Here is a 26,709-nt window from a genome sequence, read left to right as displayed (position 1 = left end):
CTTTTGCCTTATCAATTAGCTGATGCATTTCTGTTACAGTGGAATTCTAGATTTTGAAGCAAGCGTTTGTACAGCAGGAAGGCGGAGCCATGATGCTGGTTGGCGACGTTAATCACGTGATGGGTCACGTCCTTGTATAAATACCAAACATACCCCTTACATAGGCCTCTTTTTCAATCGGCTCTGAGACAGAATGGTGAGTTCGTCTTATTTGAGACTTTTTCAATCCGTTTTGCATCTTCTTAAACCTTATGTTCCCCCTCTAAGTCAATAGGTAGGATGTGTCATCTGTAATTAATAGTTGTATGTTAGACCTTACCATAATAACATGGTCTTAAGATTATTACAGAATGAATGTATGAGGAATCGTTGGCATACTGGTAGCTTAAAATGGCTGATACACTGAGGCCTAGCATGCTTCTCTACTCAAATACATTTTAAACAGACATTTTGTAACGTTAGTTCACAATCAAACTTGTTTAAGACTGACAACGTGCTAGTTAAATTTCTACTGTTTTATAACGGGCTTTACCTTATGAGGCCTGACCCATTAGCCCGCCCAACAGTAGCTAGTCAAGGTCCTCCGAACCTCTAACGACTACGGTTACACATGTTTATTCCAAGACTCTGTTTCCGTCCATAGTTGGGATTTATTTAATTGGGATTTATTTCGTGAATATCGGTGACTAGTCCCTCGACGGGCGGACAGAATGAACAGGAACAGCATGAGGCCAACCAATATCGAGTTCTGACATATTGACTCAAGTGCGTTCATATAGTTTTGTATGCCTCATGGACAATGTGCTGAATTGCGTTGTCTTCACAGTCCCACCGTAAATTTTCGGCTCCCCGCCACGGATCCTTGGGCTTCCTGCCCCGCAAGAGGAGCAGACGTCACCGTGGTAAGGTGAAGAGTTTCCCCAAGGATGACCCCAGCAAGCCAGTCCACTTGACTGCCTTCCTTGGCTACAAGGCTGGCATGACTCACATCGTGCGTGAAGTCGACAGACCTGGCTCAAGTGAGTATTTGGCTTCATTCTGTTTTGTTTAATTGACTGGGTGAATATTGCTGTGGGATTGATGAATACATAACCAAGTCATATTAGTTTTGGTCTTGCATTACTGTTTGTCTTTTTTTCTGCCTGTGATGATTCCCTCGACGGGCGGACATATTGGGTCTAACCCTTGATGAATGTCGAGCACTGAGCGCAGTCGTTGAGCATTGAACTTATGCAATTTAAGTCTACCGTGGAACTCCTGTATTACTGACCTTCATACCTGACTATTTTCCTACAGAGGTGAACAAGAAGGAAGTGGTTGAGGCTGTGACCATTGTGGAGACTCCTCCCATGGTTGTGGTGGGTGTTGTGGGTTATGTCGAGACCCCCCGTGGCCTGCGTTCCTTCAAGACCATCTTCGCTGAGCACATCAGTGATGAGTGCAAGCGTCGCTTCTACAGGAACTGGTGAGCCATTATACACGTGAAAAGAATAGATATTTTGATTATTGGTTGGATAGTGTATAATTGCGTTTAAATATGAGCTTTGAAGCATGTTGCTCGACATAAAATATGTGGTGTTTCAGTGAGTCTTAACATCTGGTGCCCCCCTGGTGGCAGCTCCGCTCGGGTGCCTCGTGTCCTGATGAGCTCCGGGCTCCTCTGGCCGGTGGAAAGCGCTTCTTAGAAACCGCGTCATGAGCCGAAAACCCTTCTGAAGCTGTAACTGCCCCCTTCGCCCCTGTGAAGGCTGGGCGAGCAGCTGAGTGCAGTGTTCTTCCGCTGGCCCCCTGGGGTTATGAAGGACCTGTGCCAACCCGTGTGCCTCTTCTCCCCTACCCTCCGGTCACGCTGCATGCTCTTAGGTACAAGTCCAAGAAGAAGGCCTTCACAAAGTACTGCAAGAAGTGGCAGGATGACGAGGGCAAGAAGCAGCTGGAGAAGGACTTTGCCTCCATGAAGAAGTACTGCCAGGTCGTCCGCATCATCGCCCACACGCAGGTGAGTGAGCGGGATAGAATACGCTCCCTGCAACGCCACAGTTTTAATCAATCAGATCTCCCTTTGTCTGTGACGAGACCACGGAACACTGCGTCAGGCATGACGTCCGACACGCATGAGGATACATTCCATGCTGCCTTCCTTCTGAGACTGTCCCCTGGATCACATTTAACCCAATTTTGGTTTGAATACATGGTGTTTGTACTAGCTATACTTGTCCCAGGACTAGCAGGCTCACATGCCTCTCTCCTCCCCATCCAGATGAGGCTGCTGCCCCTGAGGCAGAAGAAGTCCCACCTGATGGAGGTGCAGCTCAATGGAGGCTCCATCTCTGACAAGGTGGACTGGGCCCGTGAGAAGCTGGAGCAGTCTATCCCCATCACCAATGTCTTCACCCAGGATGAGATGATCGATGTCATCGGTGTCACAAAGGGTCACGGATACAAAGGTATGTGTCTGAAGGGCTTTGTGTGAGACACGGAACACTGCATCAGGCATGGTGTCTGACACGCATGAGGATGCATTCCATGCTGCCTTCTGAGACCACAACTCGCTAATGCCTGTAGTTAACCAAGCTTTAGTTATTAATGCTAAGCCCTCCGGTACTAAACATTGAAATTTCCCCTTTAGGTGTCACCAGCCGTTGGCACACAAAGAAGCTCCCCCGTAAGACCCATCGTGGTCTGCGTAAGGTGGCCTGTATCGGTGCCTGGCATCCCTCCCGCGTGGCCTTCTCCGTGGCCCGTGCTGGTCAGAAGGGCTACCACCACCGCACAGAGATCAACAAGAAGATCTACAAGATCGGCCAGGGCTACCACACCAAGGATGGCAAGCTGGTGAAGAACAACGCCGCCACCGAGTACGATCTGTCCAACAAGAGCATCACCCCTTTGGGTGGCTTCGTCCACTACGGAGAGGTGACCAATGACTTTGTCATGCTGAAGGGCTGCACAATTGGAGTCAAGAAGAGGGTGCTAACCCTGCGTAAGGTGAGGAAAGAGATAATTCCATCTTATGCATGTATATTCCAATGCATTGTCAGTTGGCATTGGGTACTTATAAGTTGGCTGAACTGAATAGGTACGTATTAAATATGGGTAGTTCCCTCCCTGGATCGATGAAACTAATGGCAGTGTGCTGGCCCTGTTGCATGTAGGGTTCTGGGGTGTATTGACTTTAGGGCATTTGTTTCATACCAGATGGACACTGTGCTAAATGTTGTTGTCCTGTATGGCCTGTTAAAGGAATGCATCACTAATCTGTATATTTAAAAAAAATATATATATATATATATATATGCTTCTTTTTTTTCAGTCTCTGTTGGTGCAGTCCAGCCGTCGTGCCACGGAGAAGATCGACCTCAAGTTCATCGACACCACCTCCAAGTTTGGCCACGGCCGCTTCCAGACAGTGGAGGAAAAGAAGGCGTTCATGGTGCGTTCAGTTTCCATGACATTTACTTGTCTCTTCCAATGGCTTCACTCTGTTTCACAAGTCCCCTGGATCAATGTGGTGGACCCACCCTAGTTTACGTACAACTGGCATTGCAGCTCAGTCCCCTATGCCCATAGTGCACTTATCGTAACCTGGTTCACTCTTGGTATGAATTTGGGTTCCATTCAGGTGCTAGATCAAACTTCAGTGAGGCAGGGGAGCGGCATCATTTTTTTGCTGTTCCCTGTTCACTCTCTGGGAACATCACCCCTGGAGCCACAGATGGTGTAGAGCAGGGGTGTCAAACTCATTTCGCATCGTGGGCCACATACGGCCTAGGGAGATGTCAAGTGGGCCGGACCATTAAAATTATACCATACTCTGCTATAAATAACCAAAATATCAGGTCTTTCCTTTGTTTTGGTGTAAAGAAGCACAAGAACATTAGGAAAATGCCACGGAAAATGCAATAAATGACTTGACTCTCTGTTTCAATTGACTGTCTAAATCTGCCGATAGTTCCGAAATCCTCTCTGCTATAGTATTCCTCGTCAGGCTAATATTGGCAAAAGCTTGTCGCTTCTCGGGACATACAAGTTCAGCCGCCTTCATCATGCATCGTTTAACAAAGTCACCGTCGGAATACGGCTTCGATGCTAATGCTATTTCGCTAGCAATTAGGTAGCTGGCTTTTACCGCTGCTTCACTGACTTCTCGGCTCTGGATGAAAGTTGACTGCTGTTTCCTCAGACCCGCCAGCAATTCGTTAATCTTATCTCTTCTCAGTTGTCCTTGCAAGCCGTCATATTTTTCGCTGTGATGAGTCTCGTAGTGGCCTCGAATATTATATTCCTTCAATACCGAAACTTGTTGCAAACACACCAAGCACAAAGGTTTTCCGTGCATCTCTGTAAATAAATAGGACGTGGTCCATTTTTCTTTGAAAATTCTACACTCCTTATCTACTTTTCTCCGTTTGGATAACGACATTTTGGCTAATGAGGGTGTAGCGGAGAGGTAGAGACCAAGGTATTAACAACGTCGTAACAAGCAGCAGATGGCGCATTGATACCGTCTGCTGTTTTCAGTCTGTCTCAGTGATGCGGCTTGTCTTCTACTCTGATGGAAAGAGTGCGCCCCTTAGCGGATAATCCATGAATTGCAGCGAATTAAAAATATTAATTCCATGTCTTTTATGCATTTTTTCCACTTTCAAATTATCCTGCGGGCCTGATCGAACCTCCTTGGGGGCCGTATGTTTGACACCCCTGGTGTGGAGGCTGCTTATTAAACTCTATGCATTGTCACTGACCACTTGTCCTTTTGTCTACAGGGACCACTCAAGAAGGACCGCATTGCCAAGGAAGAGACTGCCTAAATGTCGTCCTCTAGCTCTGTCTAGTGGTATGAGTCCTCATGCTGCACTGCGGAGTTGTTTAATAATAAAACAAGTGAAAAGTCCTTCTTCGTTTCTTATGATATGCATAATCTCACACTTTAATCTGAGGCCTACGTGGGCCCAGCAAATTGATTCTTGTATTTGGGTTGATGCATGGATTTGTTCAACAAAAAATGAATTGCTTATTTGCTAAATGTGTCTTGGTCAATTTGAGTCTTGATAAGTAGGACAGTTGACAGCCCAGCAGCCTTAGGGGGAAAATTTGACTAGTTTCTTTGTCACAAAGTTGTGTAGCTACTGTTTGTACCACCTGTTTGACACTGGTGTACAAAGACTCTGGACAGATGCACAGAACTGACCTACCCCTTAAGACTTGCTTTCGATGAGTGCCTCTAACTCACATTTCTGTGAATTTAGTCAATTTTGGCTGTGCCTGTTGACGATCAGCCCTTAACTTGTCACGGTCAACATGGCTCATGAAATAAGCTGATTTATAAAGCACTGCTTGCCTGTAGTTCACTAGTGGTTGCCCAACTTGAGGGAGCTGGAGGATGATTCAGTTGGGCAGTACTGGTGGCCTTTTACCGCTGCCTGTCAGCATATTGGGAAGCTGCAGATGACAGCTTGGTGAATTAGTACAGTTCAAGGCTAATTGATGGGTTGCGAATCTCATGACTGCCTGCATAGTTGCACTGCAAGATGTGTGCATTGTATAAATGCTCTGCTAAAATCATTGTGCGTAATGGGACTTTTGTCAGGGTAACATCCTGGCACTTATTCCATCAACACTGAGAAAGTGACTGGACTATTGTGATATGGCCCGCTGCTGCAGGCTGTCTGGATTTTCAAGGGAAAGAACACTACAGTCCAGAGTGCACTGATCAGGATGATAGTATGTTTAGATAAATTCCTTGTCAGATTTCGACCATTGCTTTGCATGAATGTGAATGTATACAGCCACGTCTTTCTAAACGAAAGTCATTTTCCATTTAGACGACTGGCTATAGAAAGTGTACAGAACATGAACACCTATTGAGTTGCACACCCTTTTGCCCTCAATAGCCTCAATTTGTTGGGTCGGGAATGTTTCCTCTTGTGGCAACTTTGGCACCGTGTCACTGGTGGAACGGGTGTATGAGGGCTGCAGTAGATACCCCAGATAGGGGGGAGTGAGGCCTAAGGCTGTTTGATAAATAAGCATCAATCAGTGGGTCTTGTGACAGGTATACAGAGATGACCCGTTTACAGTGTCCTATAAGGAGCATTGGTGGTAATTCTGCTGGCCGAATGGTAAACATCTAGCCGCCCGAGAGCACCCTTACCTGCCGATCTATAAATTACATCTCTGTAATCTAGCTGGGGTAGGATGGTCATCCGAGTCAGGGTTAGTTTGGCAGCTGAGGTGAAAGAGGAGTGATTACGATAGAGGAAACCAAGTCTAGACTTAACCTACATACACCTGCAGCTTTGCTATGTGCTGAGAGGACAGTGCACCGTCCTTGGGGTACTTCCTTGGTGACAGGCAGTGGCTGAGACAGCAGAGATTCTGACTTCATACACTGCCCTCTTTGAGAGCGGTAGTTAGCAAACCAGGCCAAAGACCCCTCAGAGACACCAATAGTCCTTAGCCGGCCCACAAGAATGGAATGGTCTACTGTATCAAAAGCTTTGGCCAAGTCAATAAAAATAGCAGCACAATGTTGCTTAGAATCAAGGGCAATGGTGACACACCCATAACCTGAGCGGAAGCCAGATTGCATACTCGAGAGAATACTATAAACATCAAGAAAGCCAGTCAGTTGATTATTGACAGGTTTATCCAACAGTTGGCTGGAAGTCCATTGGGTGGTGGACCATTCTTGATGCACACAGGAAACTGTTGAACATGTAAAAACCCAGCAGCATTGCAGTTCTTGACACAAATTGGTGCGCCTGGCACATACTACCATACCCTGTTCAAAGGCACTTAAATATTTTGTCGTGCCCGTTCACTATCTGAATGGCACACATACACAATTCTTGTCTCAATTGTCTCAAGGCTTAAAAATCATTTTTTAATGATTTCACAAGTTACATTAATAAGGGAACATAGCTTTCACCTGGTCAGTCTGTCATGGTAAAAGCAGGTGTTTTGCACTCCATTTAGACGTCCCTCACGTCTCCCGCTACACATCTCTGCATAATACAGTATTCTGCACCCTTTGCAAAAGAATTGATTTTCAGAAGGATTTTCAAGGTCCTTATTTCCTATTAACTTAAAGATGTCCTCCAGTGATTTTTAAACTTTTCCTGTTAAGGTGATATCCCAAGTATAAAGACAGTAAAATACTCACAGTAAAGGGTAAACAAATATGTTTTGATTAAAATAGTGTTTTTAGACAGAACTGCAAACTACCAGGAGGGCATTCAAGGAGTTGGTTTGATGGAAAGTCTATTGGCTCGAGGAACAATAGAAGAGCAATAGAGAACAACCCCACTTGTGCCGTGTCAGACATACCTGGACCACCTATTGAGATGTGCCTTTTGTTAAATAAATCAGGTGTTCAATGAGGCGAGAATGAGACTGGAGTGCTACTTTAAGTCTTTGGAGCATTGTTCACACAACAGCACATTTCAGTTTTTCAAAACTTTCCCCAACGGAAGCATTTCTCGTCGTTGAGGTCCAAGGAGGGGAAAGAAATCCCAAAGAATGTGATATGAACATGATGCATCCACTGAAAGAAGTGATACAGTGTCTGGAGGGAGACTCATGGAGATGGCCTGTGTTGTGTAATAATTGTAGTATGATCTAAAATAAAGACGCGCGACAATGAGGTTCTAGCTCCAGTCTGTTTATTAACCTAACCCTCGCATGTCCTACATAGGCATGGATACCCCCAAGGGACATCCTACTACATCTTCCCCTCTCCCATGAACAAGAACTCAACATGCATAACCACTGAAGCATAACTGAAATGCAATTTGGAAACCAGTGTTATTGTCTAACATGCTACTTCCCATCCTGAAACAGTATGAAAGTATTAAATCACACAGTATGAACATTAACTTAGGTACAATCTCTTTTTGCTGGGTATGGTCCCCAGCAGTATGTTTTCTCTTCACGTAACATAGTCTTTCAGCCACTCTGGTGGCTTCACATCCTTTTTTGGGTGTGCTTGTGGCTCTGTGAGCATTCTCTCTCCTCCACCCTCTTTTTGTGCATTTTCTGTGGCCTCAGTCTGTGTGGCTGGTAGATCTGGAAGAGCTCTGAGGTGTGTTTTGTTCCTTCGTACCCCTCTGAGCCTGTGTCCATCACATAGGAGCGTGGGGCATCCGCTTTCCTCAGCACTATTGCTGGCGTCTTTGAGTTTGTAATCCACTCGCGTTGACCTTCGGTCAGCTCTGGCCTCTCTTTAGCACGGTGTCTCCGATTAAAGGCTCCAGTTTGCGTTTGTTTCAGACGTTTGTCCCTCTCAGCGAAGGCCTTCCTGTTAGGCCATCTGGGTTTAAGCTGAGCCGGCGAGACAGGCAATGGGGAACGCAGCCTCCTGCCCATCAGGAGCTCAGCAGGTGACGGCCCATGATGCAGTGGTGTAACTCTGTAAGCTAACAGAGCCCTGTATGGATCCTTGTTCTTTTTCAGCAGTCCCTTGACTGTTTTCACAGCTCTCTCTGCCTCACCATTACTCTGTGCATGGTAGGGGCTACTGGTCACATGTATGAAGTCATATTCTGCGGCAAAAGCAGAAAAGGAGCTCGCAGAGAACTGGGGAGCGTTATCTGTAACCAGGACCTCAGCGACCCCTTGCCTGGAAAAAAATTTGACTTTAATCCATTGATAACACCAGCTGATGTGGTTATGGGTGTCTTTGCTATTTCAATGTATCTTGAGTAGTAATCTACCACTAGCAGATAAGTGTCATTTTTCCAATAGAACTTATCCGCCCCTACCTTTTGCCATGGCCGTTTTGGCAGCTCCGTTGCCATCATTGGCTCCGGATGACAAGGTTGACAGTTTGTACAGACCTCACAATGGGCCACTAGCTTGGCAATCTGAGTACTCAGACCAAGCCACCACACTGACTGTTGAGCCCTCAGTCTGCATTTGGTTATCCCCATGTGTCCATCATGCACTCTGTTTAGCATTTCTGGTTGTAGAGTCTCTGGGATAACTATCTGTTGTCCTTTCATGAGAAGGTCTCCATTACAGTGGAAGTCACTTTGGTGCACCCAATAGGGCTTCAGCAGCTAAGGTAGTTCCTCCTGCCTGGGCCATCCCTTTTTGCACTGCTGCACTATCTGTTGACAGATGTGGTCTCGTTGTTGCTCCTCTGCAATCTGCTGCAGTTTGGTCTGAGATGCAGGTAGACTGTCCCTTATTGCATTAATGGACACCTGTACCTCACCCTCTAGACATGGCTCCTCCTCTGATAATGGACGTTTAATTGGGGCCCTGGAGAGTGCATCTGCTGTGATCAGTGCCTTCCCTGGCACATACACCATCTTGTAGGTGAACCTCAGTAATCTGAGGCGGAAGCGCAGAACTCTGGGAGGCAAGTCGTCCAGTGCTTTTGTCCCTAACAGAGCCAACAGTGGTTTGTGGTCAGTCTCTGCTGTAAACTGCAGGCCAATAAGTTATTGGCTGAGCCTTTCACATGCCCATGTGATAGCCAACGCCTCCTTCTCTACTTGAGCATATCTTTGCTCTGTGTCGGATAAGCTTCGGGAGATGTATGCTATTGGACCCCACTCCATGTTGTCCAGCATCTGTGTGAGGACTGCCCCTAGCCCAAAAGAAGATGCATCTGCTGATACTTTTGTCTTAGCGTGGGGACGGTACTGGACCAGCACTCTCTGTGAGGCCAGATCTCCTTTGATTTTGTCAAACGCCACCTGTTGCATGTGACCCCATGACCAGTCATTCTCTTTGGCTAGTAAGTCTCTGAGGTTTGGTTGTATCTGAGAACTGTGGGAGGAACTTACCCACATATGTGGCCATGCCTAAGAAGTTCCTGACTTCAGCCACATTCTGGGGTCTGGGCATATGTGATGGCGCTGATCTTCTCGGGGCCCGGCTTTATTCCAGCTGCACTGATTTTGTATCCCAAGAACAAGTCCTCTGATTGTGCAAAAGTGCATTTTTCATTGAGTGTCAGGCCAGTCTCCTGGAGTCGGGTAGGAACTGCTGTGAGCCTTCCATCATGTTCTGCTCTGTCCCTTCCGCACACGAGCACATCGTCCTCATGGACTATGACGCCATTCAGCCCCTCCAACAGCTGGGACATGGGACTTTGGAAATGCTCAGGACCGGAAGCGATTCCAAATGGCAAAACATTAAAACAGTACCGGCCAAACGGTGTTATAAACGTTGTGAGTGCCCTACTCTCTGATGACAGCGGTATCTGCCAGAAACCTGAGCGGGCATCCAGCTTGGTGAAGACTTGTGAGCCATCCAACTGAGCCAGTAACTGCTCCACTGATGGTAATATGTGTCTCTCTCTGCAGAGTGCCTCGTTCAATTTAGTCATGTCCACACAGATCCACCACCATCCCTGCACACCAGTCTGTGGGACTCTCTGTTTTAGACACCGCCCCAATGTCTTCCATCCTCCCCAACTCTTCCTTTACTCTGGCCAATAAAGGGATAGGCACCTGGCGGGGGTGGTAAGGGCATAGGGGACAGCATCCTCTTTCAGGCGGATTTTGTGGTCACCTTATATCCTTCCTAGACCAGAACTTTTTTGCGAATTTCTTTTTGAAAACCTCACCTGGGTCCTCCAGTTCGCTCACTCTCTCAATGAGTTGCAATGCTTCAATTGCTGGCAGCCCCAGCAAATGTCTGGCTAGAGAGTCAATGACGAAGACAGGCTGGATGGCACTCTTTACTCTCCAGTTTAATCACCAAGTGCTCTACCACTGGTAAAATGTTATTACTGGGCCCGTACAGTTTTTTGTTTGTAGAGAGCAAAGGGCCATCTCTGCTATAGCTATACAGCCTAGTTGGTATTGCTGTTACTGCTGCCCCAGTGTCTAGTTGAAATGACACAACCTCCCCATTGAGTTTAATGTCTGAATGCCCGCCAGTATTGTTTCCCTTTACTTCTCCCAGAAAGATGCTGTCCTGCTGTACCTCCTCTGAAGCCTCATTCATGCATTTGCTTTAATTGACAGACAGCTGAAAAGTGTCCTCTCCTGTGACATTTCCTGCATTCCGTATCCTTTGCTGGGCAGTCTTTCCCACATTTGCGACAAACATTTTAACTAGCTACTGGTGCTGTCTGTGATTGTTTTCTCCACGTCTGTCTCTGTTCTGTGTTCCCCTCCGTTTTTTTTAGCTCTGTATGAAAATGCATGTATTTCCTCACTCTCTTCGTTCTGCTAGGAGCTGCTGTCGCGCTGTATCGTCTGCTGTCTTTTTACTGTGTCACTCTGCCTAACCTGGTTTACAGCTTTGGACAAGGTAAACTGGGAATCCAACTGTAACTTTTCAGAAAGTGATATATTTCTTATTCCGACTACAATCCGATCTCGGATCAGCTCTTCCCTGTTCTGCTAGTTTGTGAACAGCTGTGATAAAACTGTTGGTGGTTTCACCCTGCTCCTGTATGCGCATACTAAACCTAGCTCTCTCAAAAATAATGTTGGGTCTCCCTACAAAATGCGTTTCAAAACAGTCTTTAACGGCAATGTAGTTACGTTTCTCTTCATCGGTCAACGTTGAAGCATTTAATATATCCTCGGCTTCATCACCCATAGAGTAGATCAATGTATTAACTTGAAATGCCTCATTTTTCACGTTTAAGCCTGATGCTACCCTGTACCTTTCAAAGCGCCTGATCCATTTCGGCCAGTTTTGAATGTCCATACAAACAAAATTCTCCGAGGGACTAATGTGAAATCAGTCAGCAGTTGAACTTGGAGTCGCAAACCCTGAAATCCCGCCAGCTTCTTCCCCTTACAACATGTTGATTAGCAGTAACTATGAGAATTCTGTGTTATGCACTATAGCCCGTTACCATATGTGAATTAATATTATCTGCTGTTGGCTTGTGTCGATGTATGTATGTGTTTTGCAACATAGCTGACTTGAAACATTGTTAACAGTTTCAGGGCCATGGGCCTTTCTCATGATGGAAAAATACAGAATAACATGAAGACAGGAACTGTGCAATGAGTTGGGGGGTGGCACATTCAGAACGTAGTGTTGCGAGAACAAACGGTCTTTTGTTAGATAACAGGAGCCAGGTGCGGTATCGAGCATGAGCGCATAGATATTCTTCACAGCAACAGTTACTTACATCTATCAACTGAAGCGCTTAGGGGGCAGGGACCGGTCTCTGCGCCAACAATCAACGATAGGCTGGGTGAGTCTAAACCACGCCCAGTCTCTACTCTGACAGGCCGGCTCGGAAGCATGGTATATTTATTATATCTTTGTCAAGAACAAGTCAGTTCTCTGTTTGCCCTGCGAGGTGGGACAGAGAGCCCGTATATACGAAAATTGCATTTAGCACTTATTGCTTAGCTAATAAAAAATACATAGTATACAGTCTGTGACTCATTGTCATATTTATCCTGATACCAGATTCGAATTGACGCAAATCTAACATAACTTAGTCCTTGCTCGTTAGCTAGCAAAATAATGATATGCGCTGTTTTATCTCCAACACTGTGCCCTCCCTGCTTTGAAACAGCCTGAATGTATGATTTACTTGGTACCTCTTTCACGTTTATGTGAATTTTAAAACCACTTCTGACACCATGTAGTATGATCTAAAATAAAGACGCGCGACAATGAGGTTTTAGCTCCAGCCTGTTTATTAACCTAACCCCCGCATGTTCTACATAGGTACGGATACCCCCAAGGGACATCCTACTACAATAATAACCTCCAGAGGCACTGACCCTCACTGCAGCGCAAGCACAGATACGTCCAGTCCCAACACCTACAGCGCTCTTATACACAATATCACTTCTTTCTCCAAATCTGCCAGTAACACTGTAAAATACACAACTAATTACTCCCTGCCTTTCTAATGGAGGTGAGGTCAACTGTTCAGGTGATGGCCTCTTTCTGGAAGAATCTCTCCATCTGCTCTGAAGTACCTTCTCATGGCTTTATCAAATATGAAACAGCACATTTCTGCCTCTGCTATTATTATTATTTTTTACCACTTTTTCTACCCAATTTCATGGTATCCAATTGGTACAGTGGCGTGTGAAATTATTCACCCCCTTAGCATTTTTCCTATTTTCTTGCCTTAAAACATGGAATTAAAATATATTTTTTTGTGGGTGTATATTCATTTGATTTACACAACATGCCTACCACTTTGAAGATGCAAAGTATTTTTTATTGTGAAACAAACAAGAAATAAGACAAAAACAGAAATCTTGAGCAGGCATAACTATTCACCCCCCCCCCCCCCCCCAATACTTGGGGTACGTCTAGCCACTGGGATTTTTGTCCATTCTTCAAGGTAAAACTGCTCCAGCTCCTTCAAGTTGGATGGGTTCCGCTGGTGTATAGCAATCTTTAAGTAATACCACAGATTCTCAATTGGATTGAGGACTGGGCTTTGACTAGGCCATTCCAAGGCATTTACATGTTTCCCCTTAAACCACATAAGTGTTGCATTAGCAGTATGCTTAGGGTCATTGTCCTGCTGGAGGGTGAACCTCCGTCCCAATCTCAATTCTCTGGAAGACTGAAACCAGAATGCCAAGAATGTCCCTGTATTTAGCACTATCCATCATTCCTTCAATTCTGACCAGTTTCCCAGTCCCTGCCGATGAAAAACATGGTATTCTTGGGGTGATGAGAGGTGTTGCGTTTGCGCCAGACAGCATTTTCCTTGATGGCCAAAAAGCTAAATGTTAGTCTCATCTGACCAGAGTACCTTCTTCCATATGTTTGGGGAGTCTCCACATGTCTTTTGGCGAACACCAAACATGTTTGCTTATTTTTTTCTTTAAGCAATGGATTTTTTTCTGGCCACTCTTTCATAAAGCCCAACTCTATGGAGTTTACAGCTTAAAGTGGTCCTATGGACAGATATTCCACTCTCCGCTGTGGAGTTTTGGGACCTAGGGGCCTCATAGGGGGTGAATACATATGCACGCACCACTTTTCCGTTTGAAATTCTTTTGAATTTTTTGAAACAAGTCCTTTTTTCATTTCACTTCACCAATTATTTTGTGTATGTCCATTACATGAAATCCAGATAAAAATCCAGGTTGAAATGCAACAAAATAGGAAAAACACCAAGGGGATGAATACTTTTGCAAGGCACTGGATCTTGTCTCATTGTTGCAACTCCTGTACGGACTCAGGAGAGGCGAAGGTCGAGAGCTGTGCGTCTTCTGAAACACAAACCAACCAAACCACACTGCTTCTTGACACAATGCCCACTTAACCCAGAAGCCAGCCACACCAATGTGTCAGAAGAAACACCACATGTGCACCTGGTGACTGTGTCAGCATGCACTGCACCCAGCCCACCACAGGAGTCACTAGTGTGTGAAGGGACAAGGACATCCCTGCCAGCCAAACCCTCCCCTAACCCGGACGACGCTGGGCCAATTGTGTGCCGCCCCATGGGTCTCCCAGTCGCGGCTGGCTGTGACAGAACCTCGACTCAAACCCAAAATCTCTAGTGGCACAGCTAGCACTGTGATGCAGTGCCTTAGACCACTCGGGAGGCCCTGGAGAAGATCGACCTTAAGTTAATCGACACCACCTCCAAATTTGGCCACAGCCGTTACCAGTGGAGGAAAAGAAGGAGTTCATGGTGCATTTTAGTCTAATGTCTCTTTACTTTCAACATTTAGAGGCAGTAGATCACAATCATACAATCCCTTATGGGGACCAGAAGGACTGACTGGGGACTTTGACAAGCTTAGTGACAAACGCAATGTGGACATGATGAGAGACTATTTCACTGCTGCTATTTGATCAATGTTGTATTATTATCTTTAAGATATTCACAATTGAATAATAGTGACAGGGAGTTCCTTGTAAGCCCAGTTCTGACAAAAAGGTAAGATTTGTTGATGGCTTTCAGAGGACAGCTGTAATGAGAATACCTAAGGCCTTAGCCTGAGCTTGCCAGAATAGACTGCAGCTTCAATGCACCCCTGCACTGTGGCATCAGTATTCCAAGCCCGTTCCCATGGACACAGCTTTCCTTTCTTCCCCAAACTTATAGGAGCAGGAGTGCCCTTCCTCCCTGCATGAAGTACTGCCTCTCACCACCAGAGTGCAGGATGGGTAGGATATCATGGCCCATTTTCTCCAATGCCTTTAAAAAGTGGTTTTACTGTTTATTTATGAAGAACCTGTTTCTTTTCTGCTACTGTTTCTTTATGAGGAACCTGTTTCTTTTCTGCTACTGTTTCTTTATGAGGAATCTGTTTCTTATCTACTACTGTTTCTTTGAGGAACCTGTTTCTTTTCTACTACTGTTTCTTCATGAGGAACCTGTTTCTTTTCTGCTACTGTTTCTTTATGAGGAACCTGTTTCTTATCTACTACTGTTTCTTTATGAGGAACCTGTTTCTTTTCTGCTACTGTTTCTTTATGAGGAACCTGTTTCTTTTCTGCTACTGTTTCTTAATGAGGAACCTGTTTCTTTTCTGCTACTGTTTTTTCTTTTCTTTTCTATACTGTTTCTTTATGAGGAACCTGTTTCTTTTCTGCTACTGTTTCTTAATGAGGAACCTGTTTCTTTTCTGCTACTGTTTTTTCACGAGGAACCTGTTTCTTTTCTACTACTGTTTCAAACGTTTTTGTGAAAGTACATGTCTTGTAGAGGAGCCATGCCTAGCTATCTGTAGCCTCACCTCTCCCTGACCCCAAAATAACCTAGGTGAGCGCAGTCAGCAACTCTCTAGTCAGCATAAACAAGAGGCCATCTCTCTCTCTCTCTCTCTCTCTCTCTCTCTCTCTCTCTCTCTCTCTCTCTCTCTCTCAACCTTGTGGGGTTACTCTTCAGCTGAACAGTTTCCAGCCATGCTCAACCGAGCCCTTCTCTTGCGGTGGCCTGTTTGTTGGGGATAAGAGGCGAGTCTTCAGGTGACGTGCCTGACGGTCCCATGGGGTGCTCTGTCCCAGGACACTGGCTGCTAAAGTCAGACAAAGGTCATTGTTGATTTGATGCGAGGTTATGTAACCTTGGAGACTGCTGTACTTAGACACAAAGACAGCCCAGAGAAGAGTATGGTCTCTTAATATTCCCAGCCAGAAGGAGACAGTATGTTCCTCCGGCCTCACCCCCCCCCACACACACACTTCCCTGATCACACAGCACTGGGAGGGAGAGAGAGATAAGGGAATGGAAGGGTAGAGGGAGACACTCTCAGAGTGAGAGGCTAATTTCTTGCATGCTAAAATGCAGATATTGACACACAGTACGAGAGGGGAGAAACAGCGAAAGGGAGGGTAGAGAGAGTAAATCACACACACAATTAGAGTGTGAGAAATCTCTCCCTCCTCTGGCTCCATTTCAGATATGACACTTTGTAACCTTCAGCGACAGAGCATAGGAAACCCAGCCTATGATGCGAGCCGTGTAGCCGGAGCCTTGCTCTCCTCTCACTGCGGTGGGTGCGGAGAGTTAACCCTCCATGACGTCCCCATGGAATGTCCAACTCTGTTAGGCTGCCAAGAAAGGACTTGACTCTTCAAGGGCACGTCTAGCCACTCCAGACTTGAACTCTCCGCTGTCAGGATGGGAGACGGGGATAGAGGGATGAAGAGAGGATGGCTGTTGAAGCCACAGAGAATCCAGTGGTAAGGAGCTCATTAGGAGTGTGGCCCACAAATGCATCTTCCCCGCAGTGAGCTGGGACTCTTGTATGGACGGACACCATCGCCACACTGTCAATTAGATTTCAGTGATGTCAACAGCACTTCCCTCCTTTCATCAAATATCCTGCATTCTAAGACAGAGAGAGATAAATAGAGAGGGAGGGATGAAGAGGGAAGGAGAGAAAGAGGGAGAGAGATGTTCTGCATTCATGAGAAAGCAAGCTAAAACAACAGAAGAGAGAGAGAACATAGAGAGACAGACAGAGAGAGAGCGAGAGGAAGAGGAAAGAGATGAGAAAGTAGAGGAGAGGGGCATATAAGCGGGAAGAGGCATGGTGATAGCAAGAACAAAACAAAGTGTAAGTCAATGGGGAAGACGGGTTGGAGAAGGGAGGAGGTAGTATGTGAGTGTGTAAGTCACAGAGGGACAGAGAATGAGAGATTGTGCATGTTAGCCAGACAAGATGGAGGAATTGAGAGAGGGAGGGACAGAGACAGAGATGAAAGAGAGAGGGAGAACGTCCATTCTCAAAACATAAAAACTGCCGTGTGTGTATGTGGCTAGTAGGACTCAATGTAGCTTCATGGTAATGTCAGTATCTCCTCTCCTCCACTGAGGATTGTATGTAATCCAGCCTTGTAAAATGGCTCCTCTTTATGAATTCTAAATAAAAATGCCTATACTGTACATAAAAAGCCTTATTCATTCAGAGTGCTTCGTGGAAACATCCTTAGACACATTTATGGACAGAGGCTTTTGTCAGTGAACTCAGATAATACAGTGAATCAAGATCTCAGCACATTGTCTAATAGAAACAGTTTGGGGTCTTTTTCTTTTCCCCATGAACCTGCTGAAACTTTAATTTGAATAGAGTTGGAGCCCAAAAAGATTGCAGATGGCTCATTGCTCCCGCACTGCACAGAGATCACAAAGTTAGTGCTAGTAGTAAAATACAATAATAAAAAGGGACTCTGCTGTCCGAGCATCAGGGGGAAACTGGTTCCACCATTGGAGTAATGGGACAGAAAAGGGCTTTGACTGGCCTGTGTGGGAGCTGATCCAACACTCTTCATGAGTCATGCTGGACAGAGAGACCATTATATTACTCTCTCTTCATGAGCCATGCTGGACAGAGAGACCACTATATTACTCTCTCTTCATGAGTCATGCTGGACAGAGAGACCACTATATTACTCTCTCTTCATGAGCCATGCTGGACAGAGAGACCACTATATTACTCCCTCTTCATGAGCCATGCTGGACAGAGAGACCACTATATTACTCTCTCTTCATGAGTCATGCTGGACAGAGAGACCACTATATTACTCCCTCTTCATGAGCCATGCTGAATAGAGAGACCACTATATTACTCCCTCTTCATGAGCCATGCTGGATAGAGAGACCACTATATTACTCTCTCTTCATGAGCCATGCTGGATAGAGACCACTATATTACTCCCTCTTCATGAGCCATGCTGGATAGAGAGACCACTATATTACAACCTCTTCATGAGCCATGCTGGATAGAGAGACCACTATATTACTCCCTCTTCATGAGACATGCTGGATATAGAGACCACTATACAGTATCAACAGTACCACCCCATACATACCTGATACATTGGGCAACATTCATAGCCATCTGAGGGGACCTTGCAGCAGGTGTTGCCCTCCTTACACACCTCTCCGCCTGGGCAGTCATCAGCAGAGACCTGGGCCAGCAGAGACCTGGGCCAGCAGAGACCCGGGCCAGACTATTGATAATTGATAACAGGTGGACCCCCTGGTTAAAGCCTGTTTTTAGTGTTTCACCTGTCTAGTTATATAACGTACTGCTGATCAATAGATCAGGGGTAATTTATGTTTATTTCACTGTGGTATTGCTGTTGATTTCACTGGGTATTGCTTATAGAGAGTGTGTCTTTGTCTTCTGTCCCAGGTTGCTGCCATCATGACTCTACCTTTTGACGTGGTGAAGACACGAAGACAGATCCAACTGGGAGAGATGGAGACACTGGGAGATGTGTAATATACGGTTTAAAATTATACTGTTACATAATTACAGGGTCTTATGTACCCATATGGCCATTCACGTCTGAAATCGTATTTTATCCTCTCTGATAGAACGTAGGATTGCCCACTAAATCTCTGTCTTTCTCCCTTCCTTCTTGTCCCTGTGAAGAATCCAATGGCGTGCCGTGGGCCTGGGGCCTGGGCCTTCAGTGAGGTCCTACTCAGTCCCACCCGAATTAATCCACCTCTTATTTCCATCATTATGATGCCATGGCTCTAGACACTATACATTTAGACAGAAACGCAGTATGAAACCAGGCGTTGCGTCACCTTGAAATTGACATTTTTATTCATAGAATTGCAGGGGAAGAGTACAATATCTTTTCATTGTGCAGCTCCCGTTGCCCTGCACGCTTGTTCGTTGAGCTGTAGATCCACTCGGGTGTCCCCAAAAGTTTTCAAAAGCACCATTGCTTGTAAGTGCCCAGCCGTGTCTCATTGCTGCCTTGGTTAGACAACTCAAGTTTGCAAAGCCAGTGTGGCTCCAAACACCAAATCTATCACTTGCAAATAATAGGCATTCCCAGCAGTACAGTTTGCAGTGCTTCTCGAGCCTGTGAGCCATTGATAGCGCTCGTAGTTGGAACTTTGAAAGTGGCGAACGAACCCCTTTCCCGCCTGTGACAGGCTTTGTAGCATCGGCGTCGGGTGACCTCTCCTGACAATGTCTAACTTTTCTTGAAAAGTTTGTCTTGAGAATGGCGTTATAATTATATCCTCGACCAAATCGATATCTTCTCCTCCTTCCGCCATTGTGGGTTAAAAAAACAGCTTAGTAGTACGCAAGTTAATTAGTTTATCAAATTCAGTTTCCTAGTTCTGAGGTTTGCATATACCTGCCCATATAGGACCTGCCTCTCAATATTGGTAATCCAATCAAAAGACGTGCACGCACTATATGCCTGCTAGCTGGCTCCTGTGAAACACTGGAGCCAGCCAGCAGGCGTACAATAGCCAACTCTAAAGCTGATTGGTTGACACGAAATTTTAATTTCCATTCACTTTAAGCTACAAGCGCCCGCACTATTGATTCTGAAGGCCTGAGGGCAGATTTTAGAACCCTGGCAACACATGATGGCAAATATGATTGGATAAAAGATCTAACATAAAGACCAGCCCTCCAAATCTCAACCTGAGGCTGGAAGCAGTGCAACCAAGAGGAAATAGGGCTCTGACGGCCCACCACTGGAAGAATCCCACATCCACATGGCATATCATGAGGGGAATTTTGGCTGAATCGGGATACAGGGGGCTCTTTGCAGGTAAGTCCAAAGGATATATAAAAAGTATATATTTGCAATGCCTGACTTACAGTCATGTGTGCATGTTATAGTAAGCAGTCTGAATGCCTGAGGCTAAATCAGGTGGAGGACTGGTAAATTGTCTCTTTATCCCCCTCAGGTTTCCTACCCAGGGTGATCAAATTTGCCCCAGCCTGTGCTGTCATGATCAGCACCTATGAGTTTGGGAAGATCTTCTTCCAGAAGATAAACCTTGACCGAGAGCAACAGGCCTGCTGAGGGGCTGTGTGTGTGGAGAAGCAGGGTTGGCTACCTTCTTCTGTGGCAGAATGGGAAGAGACTGTTCGCAGCTGCCAATGCATGCTCACATGCACGCTCACATGCACGCTCACATGCACGCTCACATGCACGCTCACATGCACGCTGTGCAAGACTGCTCCTGGTTAAGACTTTGCACCTAGAAACCTGAGCTTCAAATCACCCTGGAGGAGTCTCTGTCTCTCAATTCAGACAAAGTTGAGGAATGGGCTTTTTTGTTGTTGTTTTCTAGCCCTTTCTATTGGCCCACAGGGAGGCTACTCCTACAACTGTGAACACTGTCATACGTGTATCCATGAATGTGTCCATTAGTTAAATTCAGAACTGTGGGGGAACGGCCCTGTGACCTAAGGCTTATTCAGACTTTAGCATGCTTTCCTTGTACGCTAAAAGTGTTCATCTTTGCTAGTACAGCCCCTGCTGTTCAGTTGTAAAATAAAAAAGGTGTTGCACCAATCACAAGAGCTTTTGCCTTATCTATTAGCTGATGCATTTCTGTTACAGTGGAATTCTAGATTTTGAAGCTAGCGTTTGTACAGCAGGAAGGCGGAGCCATGATGCTGGTTGGCGACGTTAATCACGTGATGGGTCACGTCCTTGTATAAATACCAAACATACCCCTTACATAGGCCTCTTTTTCAATCGGCTCTGAGACAAAATGGTGAGTTCGTCTTTCTTATTTGAGACCGTTTAGCATCTTCTTAAACCTTATGTTGCCCCTCTAAGTCAATAGGTAGGATGTGTCATCTGTAATTAATAGTTGTATGTTAGACCTTACCATAATAACATGGTCTTAGATTATTACAGAATGAATGTATGAAGTAATCGTTGGCATACTGGTAGTTTAAAATGGCTGATACTCTGAGGCCTAGCATGCTTCGTTACTCAAATACATTTTAAACAGACATTTTGTAACGTTAGTTCACAATCAAACTTGTTTAAGACTGACAACGTGCTAGTTAAATTTCTACTGTTTTATAACGGGCTTTACCTTATGAGGCCTGACCCATTAGCCCGCCCAACAGTAGCTAGTCAAGGTCCTCCGAACCTCTAACGACTACGGTTACACATGTTTATTCCAAGACTCTGTTTCCGTCCATAGTTGGGATTTGTTTAATTGGGATTTATTTCGTGAATATCGGTGACTAGTCCCTCGACGGGCGGACAGAATGAACAGGAACAGCACGAGGCCAACCAATATCGAGTTCTGACATATTGACTCAAGTGCGTTCATATAGTTTTGTATGCCTCATGGACAATGTGCTGAATTGCGTTGTCTTTACAGTCCCACCGTAAATTTTCGGCTCCCCGCCACGGATCCTTGGGCTTCCTGCCCCGCAAGAGGAGCAGACGTCACCGTGGTAAGGTGAAGAGTTTCCCCAAGGATGACCCCAGCAAGCCAGTCCACTTGACTGCCTTCCTTGGCTACAAGGCTGGCATGACTCACATCGTGCGTGAAGTCGACAGACCTGGCTCAAGTGAGTATTTGGCTTCATTCTGTTTTGTTTAATTGACTGGGTGAATATTGCTGTGGGATTGATGAATACATAACCAAGCCATATTAGTTTTGGTCTTGCATTACTGTTTGTCTTTCTGCCTGTGATGATTCCCTCGACGGGCGGACATATTGGGTCTAACCCTTGATGAATGTCGAGCACTGAGCGCAGTCGTTGAGCATTGAACTTATGCAATTTAAGTCTACTGTGGAACTCCTGTATTACTGACCTTCATACCTGACTATTTTCCTACAGAGGTGAACAAGAAGGAAGTGGTTGAGGCTGTGACCATTGTGGAGACTCCTCCCATGGTTGTGGTGGGTGTTGTGGGTTATGTCGAGACCCCCCGTGGCCTGCGTTCCTTCAAGACCATCTTCGCTGAGCACATCAGTGATGAGTGCAAGCGTCGCTTCTACAGGAACTGGTGAGCCATTATACACGTGAAAAAGAATAGATATTTTGATTATTGGTTGGATAGTGTATAATTGCGTTTAAATATGAGCTTTGAAGCATGTTGCTCGACATAAAATATGTGGTGTTTCAGTGAGTCTTAACATCCGGTGCCCCCCTGGTGGCAGCTCCGCTCGGGTGCCTCGTGTCCTGATGAGCTCCGGGCTCCTCTGGCCGGTGGAAAGCGCTTCTTAGAAACCGCGTCATGAGCCGAAAACCCTTCTGAAGCTGTAACTGCCCCCTTCGCCCCTGTGAAGGCTGGGCGAGCAGCTGAGTGCAGTGTTCTTCCGCTGGCCCCCTGGGGTTATGAAGGACCTGTGCCAACCCGTGTGCCTCTTCTCCCCTACCCTCCGGTCACGCTGCATGCTCTTAGGTACAAGTCCAAGAAGAAGGCCTTCACAAAGTACTGCAAGAAGTGGCAGGATGACGAGGGCAAGAAGCAGCTGGAGAAGGACTTTGCCTCCATGAAGAAGTACTGCCAGGTCGTCCGCATCATCGCCCACACGCAGGTGAGTGAGCGGGATAGAATACGCTCCCTGCAACGCCACAGTTTTAATCAATCAGATCTCCCTTTGTCTGTGACGAGACCACGGAACACTGCGTCAGGCATGACGTCCGACACGCATGAGGATACATTCCATGCTGCCTTCCTTCTGAGACTGTCCCCTGGATCACATTTAACCCAATTTTGGTTTGAATACATGGTGTTTGTACTAGCTATACTTGTCCCAGGACTAGCAGGCTCACATGCCTCTCTCCTCCCCATCCAGATGAGGCTGCTGCCCCTGAGGCAGAAGAAGTCCCACCTGATGGAGGTGCAGCTCAATGGAGGCTCCATCTCTGACAAGGTGGACTGGGCCCGTGAGAAGCTGGAGCAGTCTATCCCCATCACCAATGTCTTCACCCAGGATGAGATGATCGATGTCATCGGTGTCACAAAGGGTCACGGATACAAAGGTATGTGTCTGAAGGGCTTTGTGTGAGACACGGAACACTGCATCAGGCATGGTGTCTGACACGCATGAGGATGCATTCCATGCTGCCTTCTGAGACCACAACTCGCTAATGCCTGTAGTTAACCAAGCTTTAGTTATTAATGCTAAGCCCTCCGGTACTAAACATTGAAATTTCCCCTTTAGGTGTCACCAGCCGTTGGCACACAAAGAAGCTCCCCGTAAGACCCATCGTGGTCTGCGTAAGGTGGCCTGTATCGGTGCCTGGCATCCCTCCCGCGTGGCCTTCTCCGTGGCCCGTGCTGGTCAGAAGGGCTACCACCACCGCACAGAGATCAACAAGAAGATCTACAAGATCGGCCAGGGCTACCACACCAAGGACGGCAAGCTGGTGAAGAACAACGCCGCCACCGAGTACGATCTGTCCAACAAGAGCATCACCCCTTTGGGTGGCTTCGTCCACTACGGAGAGGTGACCAATGACTTTGTCATGCTGAAGGGCTGCACAATTGGAGTCAAGAAGAGGGTGCTAACCCTGCGTAAGGTGAGGAAAGAGATAATTCCATCTTATGCATGTATATTCCAATGCATTGTCAGTTGGCATTGGGTACTTATAAGTTGGCTGAACTGAATAGGTACGTATTAAATATGGGTAGTTCCCTCCCTGGATCGATGAAACTAATGGCAGTGTGCTGGCCCTGTTGCATGTAGGGTTCTGGCGTGTATTGACTTTAGGGCATTTTTTTTCATACCAGATGGACACTGTGCTAAATGTTGTTGTCCTGTATGGCCTGTTAAAGGAATGCATCACTAATCTGTATATTTAAAAAATATATATATATATATATATATATGCTTCTTTTTTTTCAGTCTCTGTTGGTGCAGTCCAGCCGTCGTGCCACGGAGAAGATCGACCTCAAGTTCATCGACACCACCTCCAAGTTTGGCCACGGCCGCTTCCAGACAGTGGAGGAAAAGAAGGCGTTCATGGTGCGTTCAGTTTCCATGACATTTACTTGTCTCTTCCAATGGCTTCACTCTGTTTCACAAGTCCCCTGGATCAATGTGGTGGACCCACCCTAGTTTACGTACAACTGGCATTGCAGCTCAGTCCCCTATGCCCATAGTGCACTTATCGTAACCTGGTTCACTCTTGGTATGAATTTGGGTTCCATTCAGGTGCTAGATCAAACTTCAGTGAGGCAGGGGAGCGGCATCATTTTTTTGCTGTTCCCTGTTCACTCTCTGGGAACATCACCCCTGGAGCCACAGATGGTGTAGAGCAGGGGTGTCAAACTCATTTCGCATCGTGGGCCACATACGGCCTAGGGAGATGTCAAGTGGGCCGGACCATTAAAATTATACCATACTCTGCTATAAATAACCAAAATATCAGGTCTTTCCTTTGTTTTGGTGTAAAGAAGCACAAGAACATTAGGAAAATGCCACGGAAAATGCAATAAATGACTTGACTCTCTGTTTCAATTGACTGTCTAAATCTGCCGATAGTTCCGAAATCCTCTCTGCTATAGTATTCCTCGTCAGGCTAATATTGGCAAAAGCTTGTCGCTTCTCGGGACATACAAGTTCAGCCGCCTTCATCATGCATCGTTTAACAAAGTCACCGTCGGAATACGGCTTCGATGCTAATGCTATTTCGCTAGCAATTAGGTAGCTGGCTTTTACCGCTGCTTCACTGACTTCTCGGCTCTGGATGAAAGTTGACTGCTGTTTCCTCAGACCCGCCAGCAATTCGTTAATCTTATCTCTTCTCAGTTGTCCTTGCAAGCCGTCATATTTTTCGCTGTGATGAGTCTCGTAGTGGCCTCGAATATTATATTCCTTCAATACCGAAACTTGTTGCAAACACACCAAGCACAAAGGTTTTCCGTGCATCTCTGTAAATAAATAGGACGTGGTCCATTTTTCTTTGAAAATTCTACACTCCTTATCTACTTTTCTCCGTTTGGATAACGACATTTTGGCTAATGAGGGTGTAGCGGAGAGGTAGAGACCAAGGTATTAACAACGTCGTAACAAGCAGCAGATGGCGCATTGATACCGTCTGCTGTTTTCAGTCTGTCTCAGTGATGCGGCTTGTCTTCTACTCTGATGGAAAGAGTGCGCCCCTTAGCGGATAATCCATGAATTGCAGCGAATTAAAAATATTAATTCCATGTCTTTTATGCATTTTTTCCACTTTCAAATTATCCTGCGGGCCTGATCGAACCTCCTTGGGGGCCGTATGTTTGACACCCCTGGTGTGGAGGCTGCTTATTAAACTCTATGCATTGTCACTGACCACTTGTCCTTTTGTCTACAGGGACCACTCAAGAAGGACCGCATTGCCAAGGAAGAGACTGCCTAAATGTCGTCCTCTAGCTCTGTCTAGTGGTATGAGTCCTCATGCTGCACTGCGGAGTTGTTTAATAATAAAACAAGTGAAAAGTCCTTCTTCGTTTCTTATGATATGCATAATCTCACACTTTAATCTGAGGCCTACGTGGGCCCAGCAAATTGAGTTCTTGTATTTGGGTTGATGCATGGATTTGTTCAACAAAAAATGAATTGCTTATTTGCTAAATGTGTCTTGGTCAATTTGAGTCTTGATAAGTAGGACAGTTGACAGCCCAGCAGCCTTAGGGGGAAAATTTGACTAGTTTCTTTGTCACAAAGTTGTGTAGCTACTGTTTGTACCACCTATTGTTTGACACTGGTGTACAAAGACTCTGGACAGATGCACAGAACTGACCTACCCCTTAAGACTTGCTTTCGATGAGTGCCTCTAACTCACATTTCTGTGAATTTAGTCCATTTTGGCCGTGCCTGTTGACGATCAGCCCTTAACTTGTCACGGTCAACATGGCTCATGAAATAAGCTGATTTATAAAGCACTGCTTGCCTGTAGTTCACTAGTGGTTGCCCAACTTGAGGGAGCTGGAGGATGTTGATTCAGTTGGGCAGTACTGGTGGCCTTTTACCGCTGCCTGTCAGCATATTGGGAAGCTGCAGATGACAGCTTGGTGAATAATGAAACCGCAGCTGTGGTTAATTAGTACAGTTCAAGGCTAATTGATGGGTTGCGAATCTCATGACTGCCTGCATAGTTGCACTGCAAGATGTGTGCATTGTATAAATGCTCTGCTAACATCATTGTGCGTAATGGGACTTTTGTTTGGGTAACATCCTGGCACTTATTCCATCAACACTGAGAAAGTGACTGGACTATTGTGATATGGCCCGCTGCTGCAGGCTGTCTGGATTTTCAAGGGAATGAACACTACAGTCCAGAGTGCACTGATCAGGATGATAGTATGTTTAGATAAATTCCTTGTCAGATTTCGACCATTGCTTTGCATGAATGTGAATGTATACAGCCACGTCTTTCTAAACGAAAGTCATTTTCCATTCAGACAACTGGCTATACAAAGTGTACAGAACATTAACACCTATTGAGTTGCACACCCTTTTGCCCTCAATTGCCTCAATTTGTTGGGTCGGGAATGTTTCCTCTTGTGGCAACTTTGGCACAATGTCACTGGCGGAACGGGTGTTGG

At 45.9% G+C, this 26,709-nt stretch overlaps 1 protein-coding gene, 6 non-coding genes and 1 pseudogene across 8 annotated transcripts; all 8 read left to right on the top strand.

The window, feature by feature from the left end:
• Positions 1-64: 64 nt before the first annotated feature.
• Positions 65-4,894, top strand: LOC124016044 (60S ribosomal protein L3). Its single transcript, XM_046331565.1, has 8 exons — positions 65-196; positions 827-1,019; positions 1,297-1,465; positions 1,864-1,999; positions 2,261-2,447; positions 2,630-2,988; positions 3,314-3,433; positions 4,767-4,894. The coding sequence occupies exons 1-8, from the start codon at positions 194-196 to the stop codon at positions 4,809-4,811; spliced, it is 1,212 nt and encodes a 403-aa protein (XP_046187521.1). The 5' UTR covers positions 65-193; the 3' UTR covers positions 4,812-4,894.
• On the top strand, positions 2,061-2,154 carry LOC124016589. Its single transcript, XR_006835399.1, has one exon. It is a non-coding gene; the product is annotated as a small nucleolar RNA U83B (small nucleolar RNA).
• LOC124016593 lies at positions 2,467-2,547 on the top strand. Its single transcript, XR_006835403.1, has one exon. It is a non-coding gene; the product is annotated as a small nucleolar RNA U83B (small nucleolar RNA).
• Positions 3,570-3,700, top strand: LOC124016579. The gene has a single exon (XR_006835390.1). It is a non-coding gene; the product is annotated as a small nucleolar RNA SNORA54 (small nucleolar RNA).
• Positions 4,895-20,781: 15,887 nt separating the features above from the next.
• On the top strand, positions 20,782-25,603 carry LOC124015996 (annotated as a pseudogene). The gene is made up of 8 exons (XR_006835278.1): positions 20,782-20,914; positions 21,539-21,731; positions 22,005-22,173; positions 22,573-22,708; positions 22,970-23,156; positions 23,339-23,696; positions 24,023-24,142; positions 25,476-25,603. The product of XR_006835278.1 is annotated as a 60S ribosomal protein L3-like (transcript).
• LOC124016588 lies at positions 22,770-22,863 on the top strand. Its single transcript, XR_006835398.1, has one exon. It is a non-coding gene; the product is annotated as a small nucleolar RNA U83B (small nucleolar RNA).
• LOC124016591 lies at positions 23,176-23,256 on the top strand. Its single transcript, XR_006835401.1, has one exon. It is a non-coding gene; the product is annotated as a small nucleolar RNA U83B (small nucleolar RNA).
• Positions 24,279-24,409, top strand: LOC124016578. The gene has a single exon (XR_006835389.1). It is a non-coding gene; the product is annotated as a small nucleolar RNA SNORA54 (small nucleolar RNA).
• Positions 25,604-26,709: the final 1,106 nt, after the last annotated feature.

Source organism: Oncorhynchus gorbuscha, linkage group LG26 (genome assembly GCF_021184085.1).
Source record: "Oncorhynchus gorbuscha isolate QuinsamMale2020 ecotype Even-year linkage group LG26, OgorEven_v1.0, whole genome shotgun sequence".
NCBI classification, from domain to species: Eukaryota; Metazoa; Chordata; class Actinopteri; order Salmoniformes; family Salmonidae; genus Oncorhynchus; species Oncorhynchus gorbuscha.
Note: the sequence above shows the minus strand (reverse complement) of the source record. Positions and strands in the feature narration are given on the sequence as shown.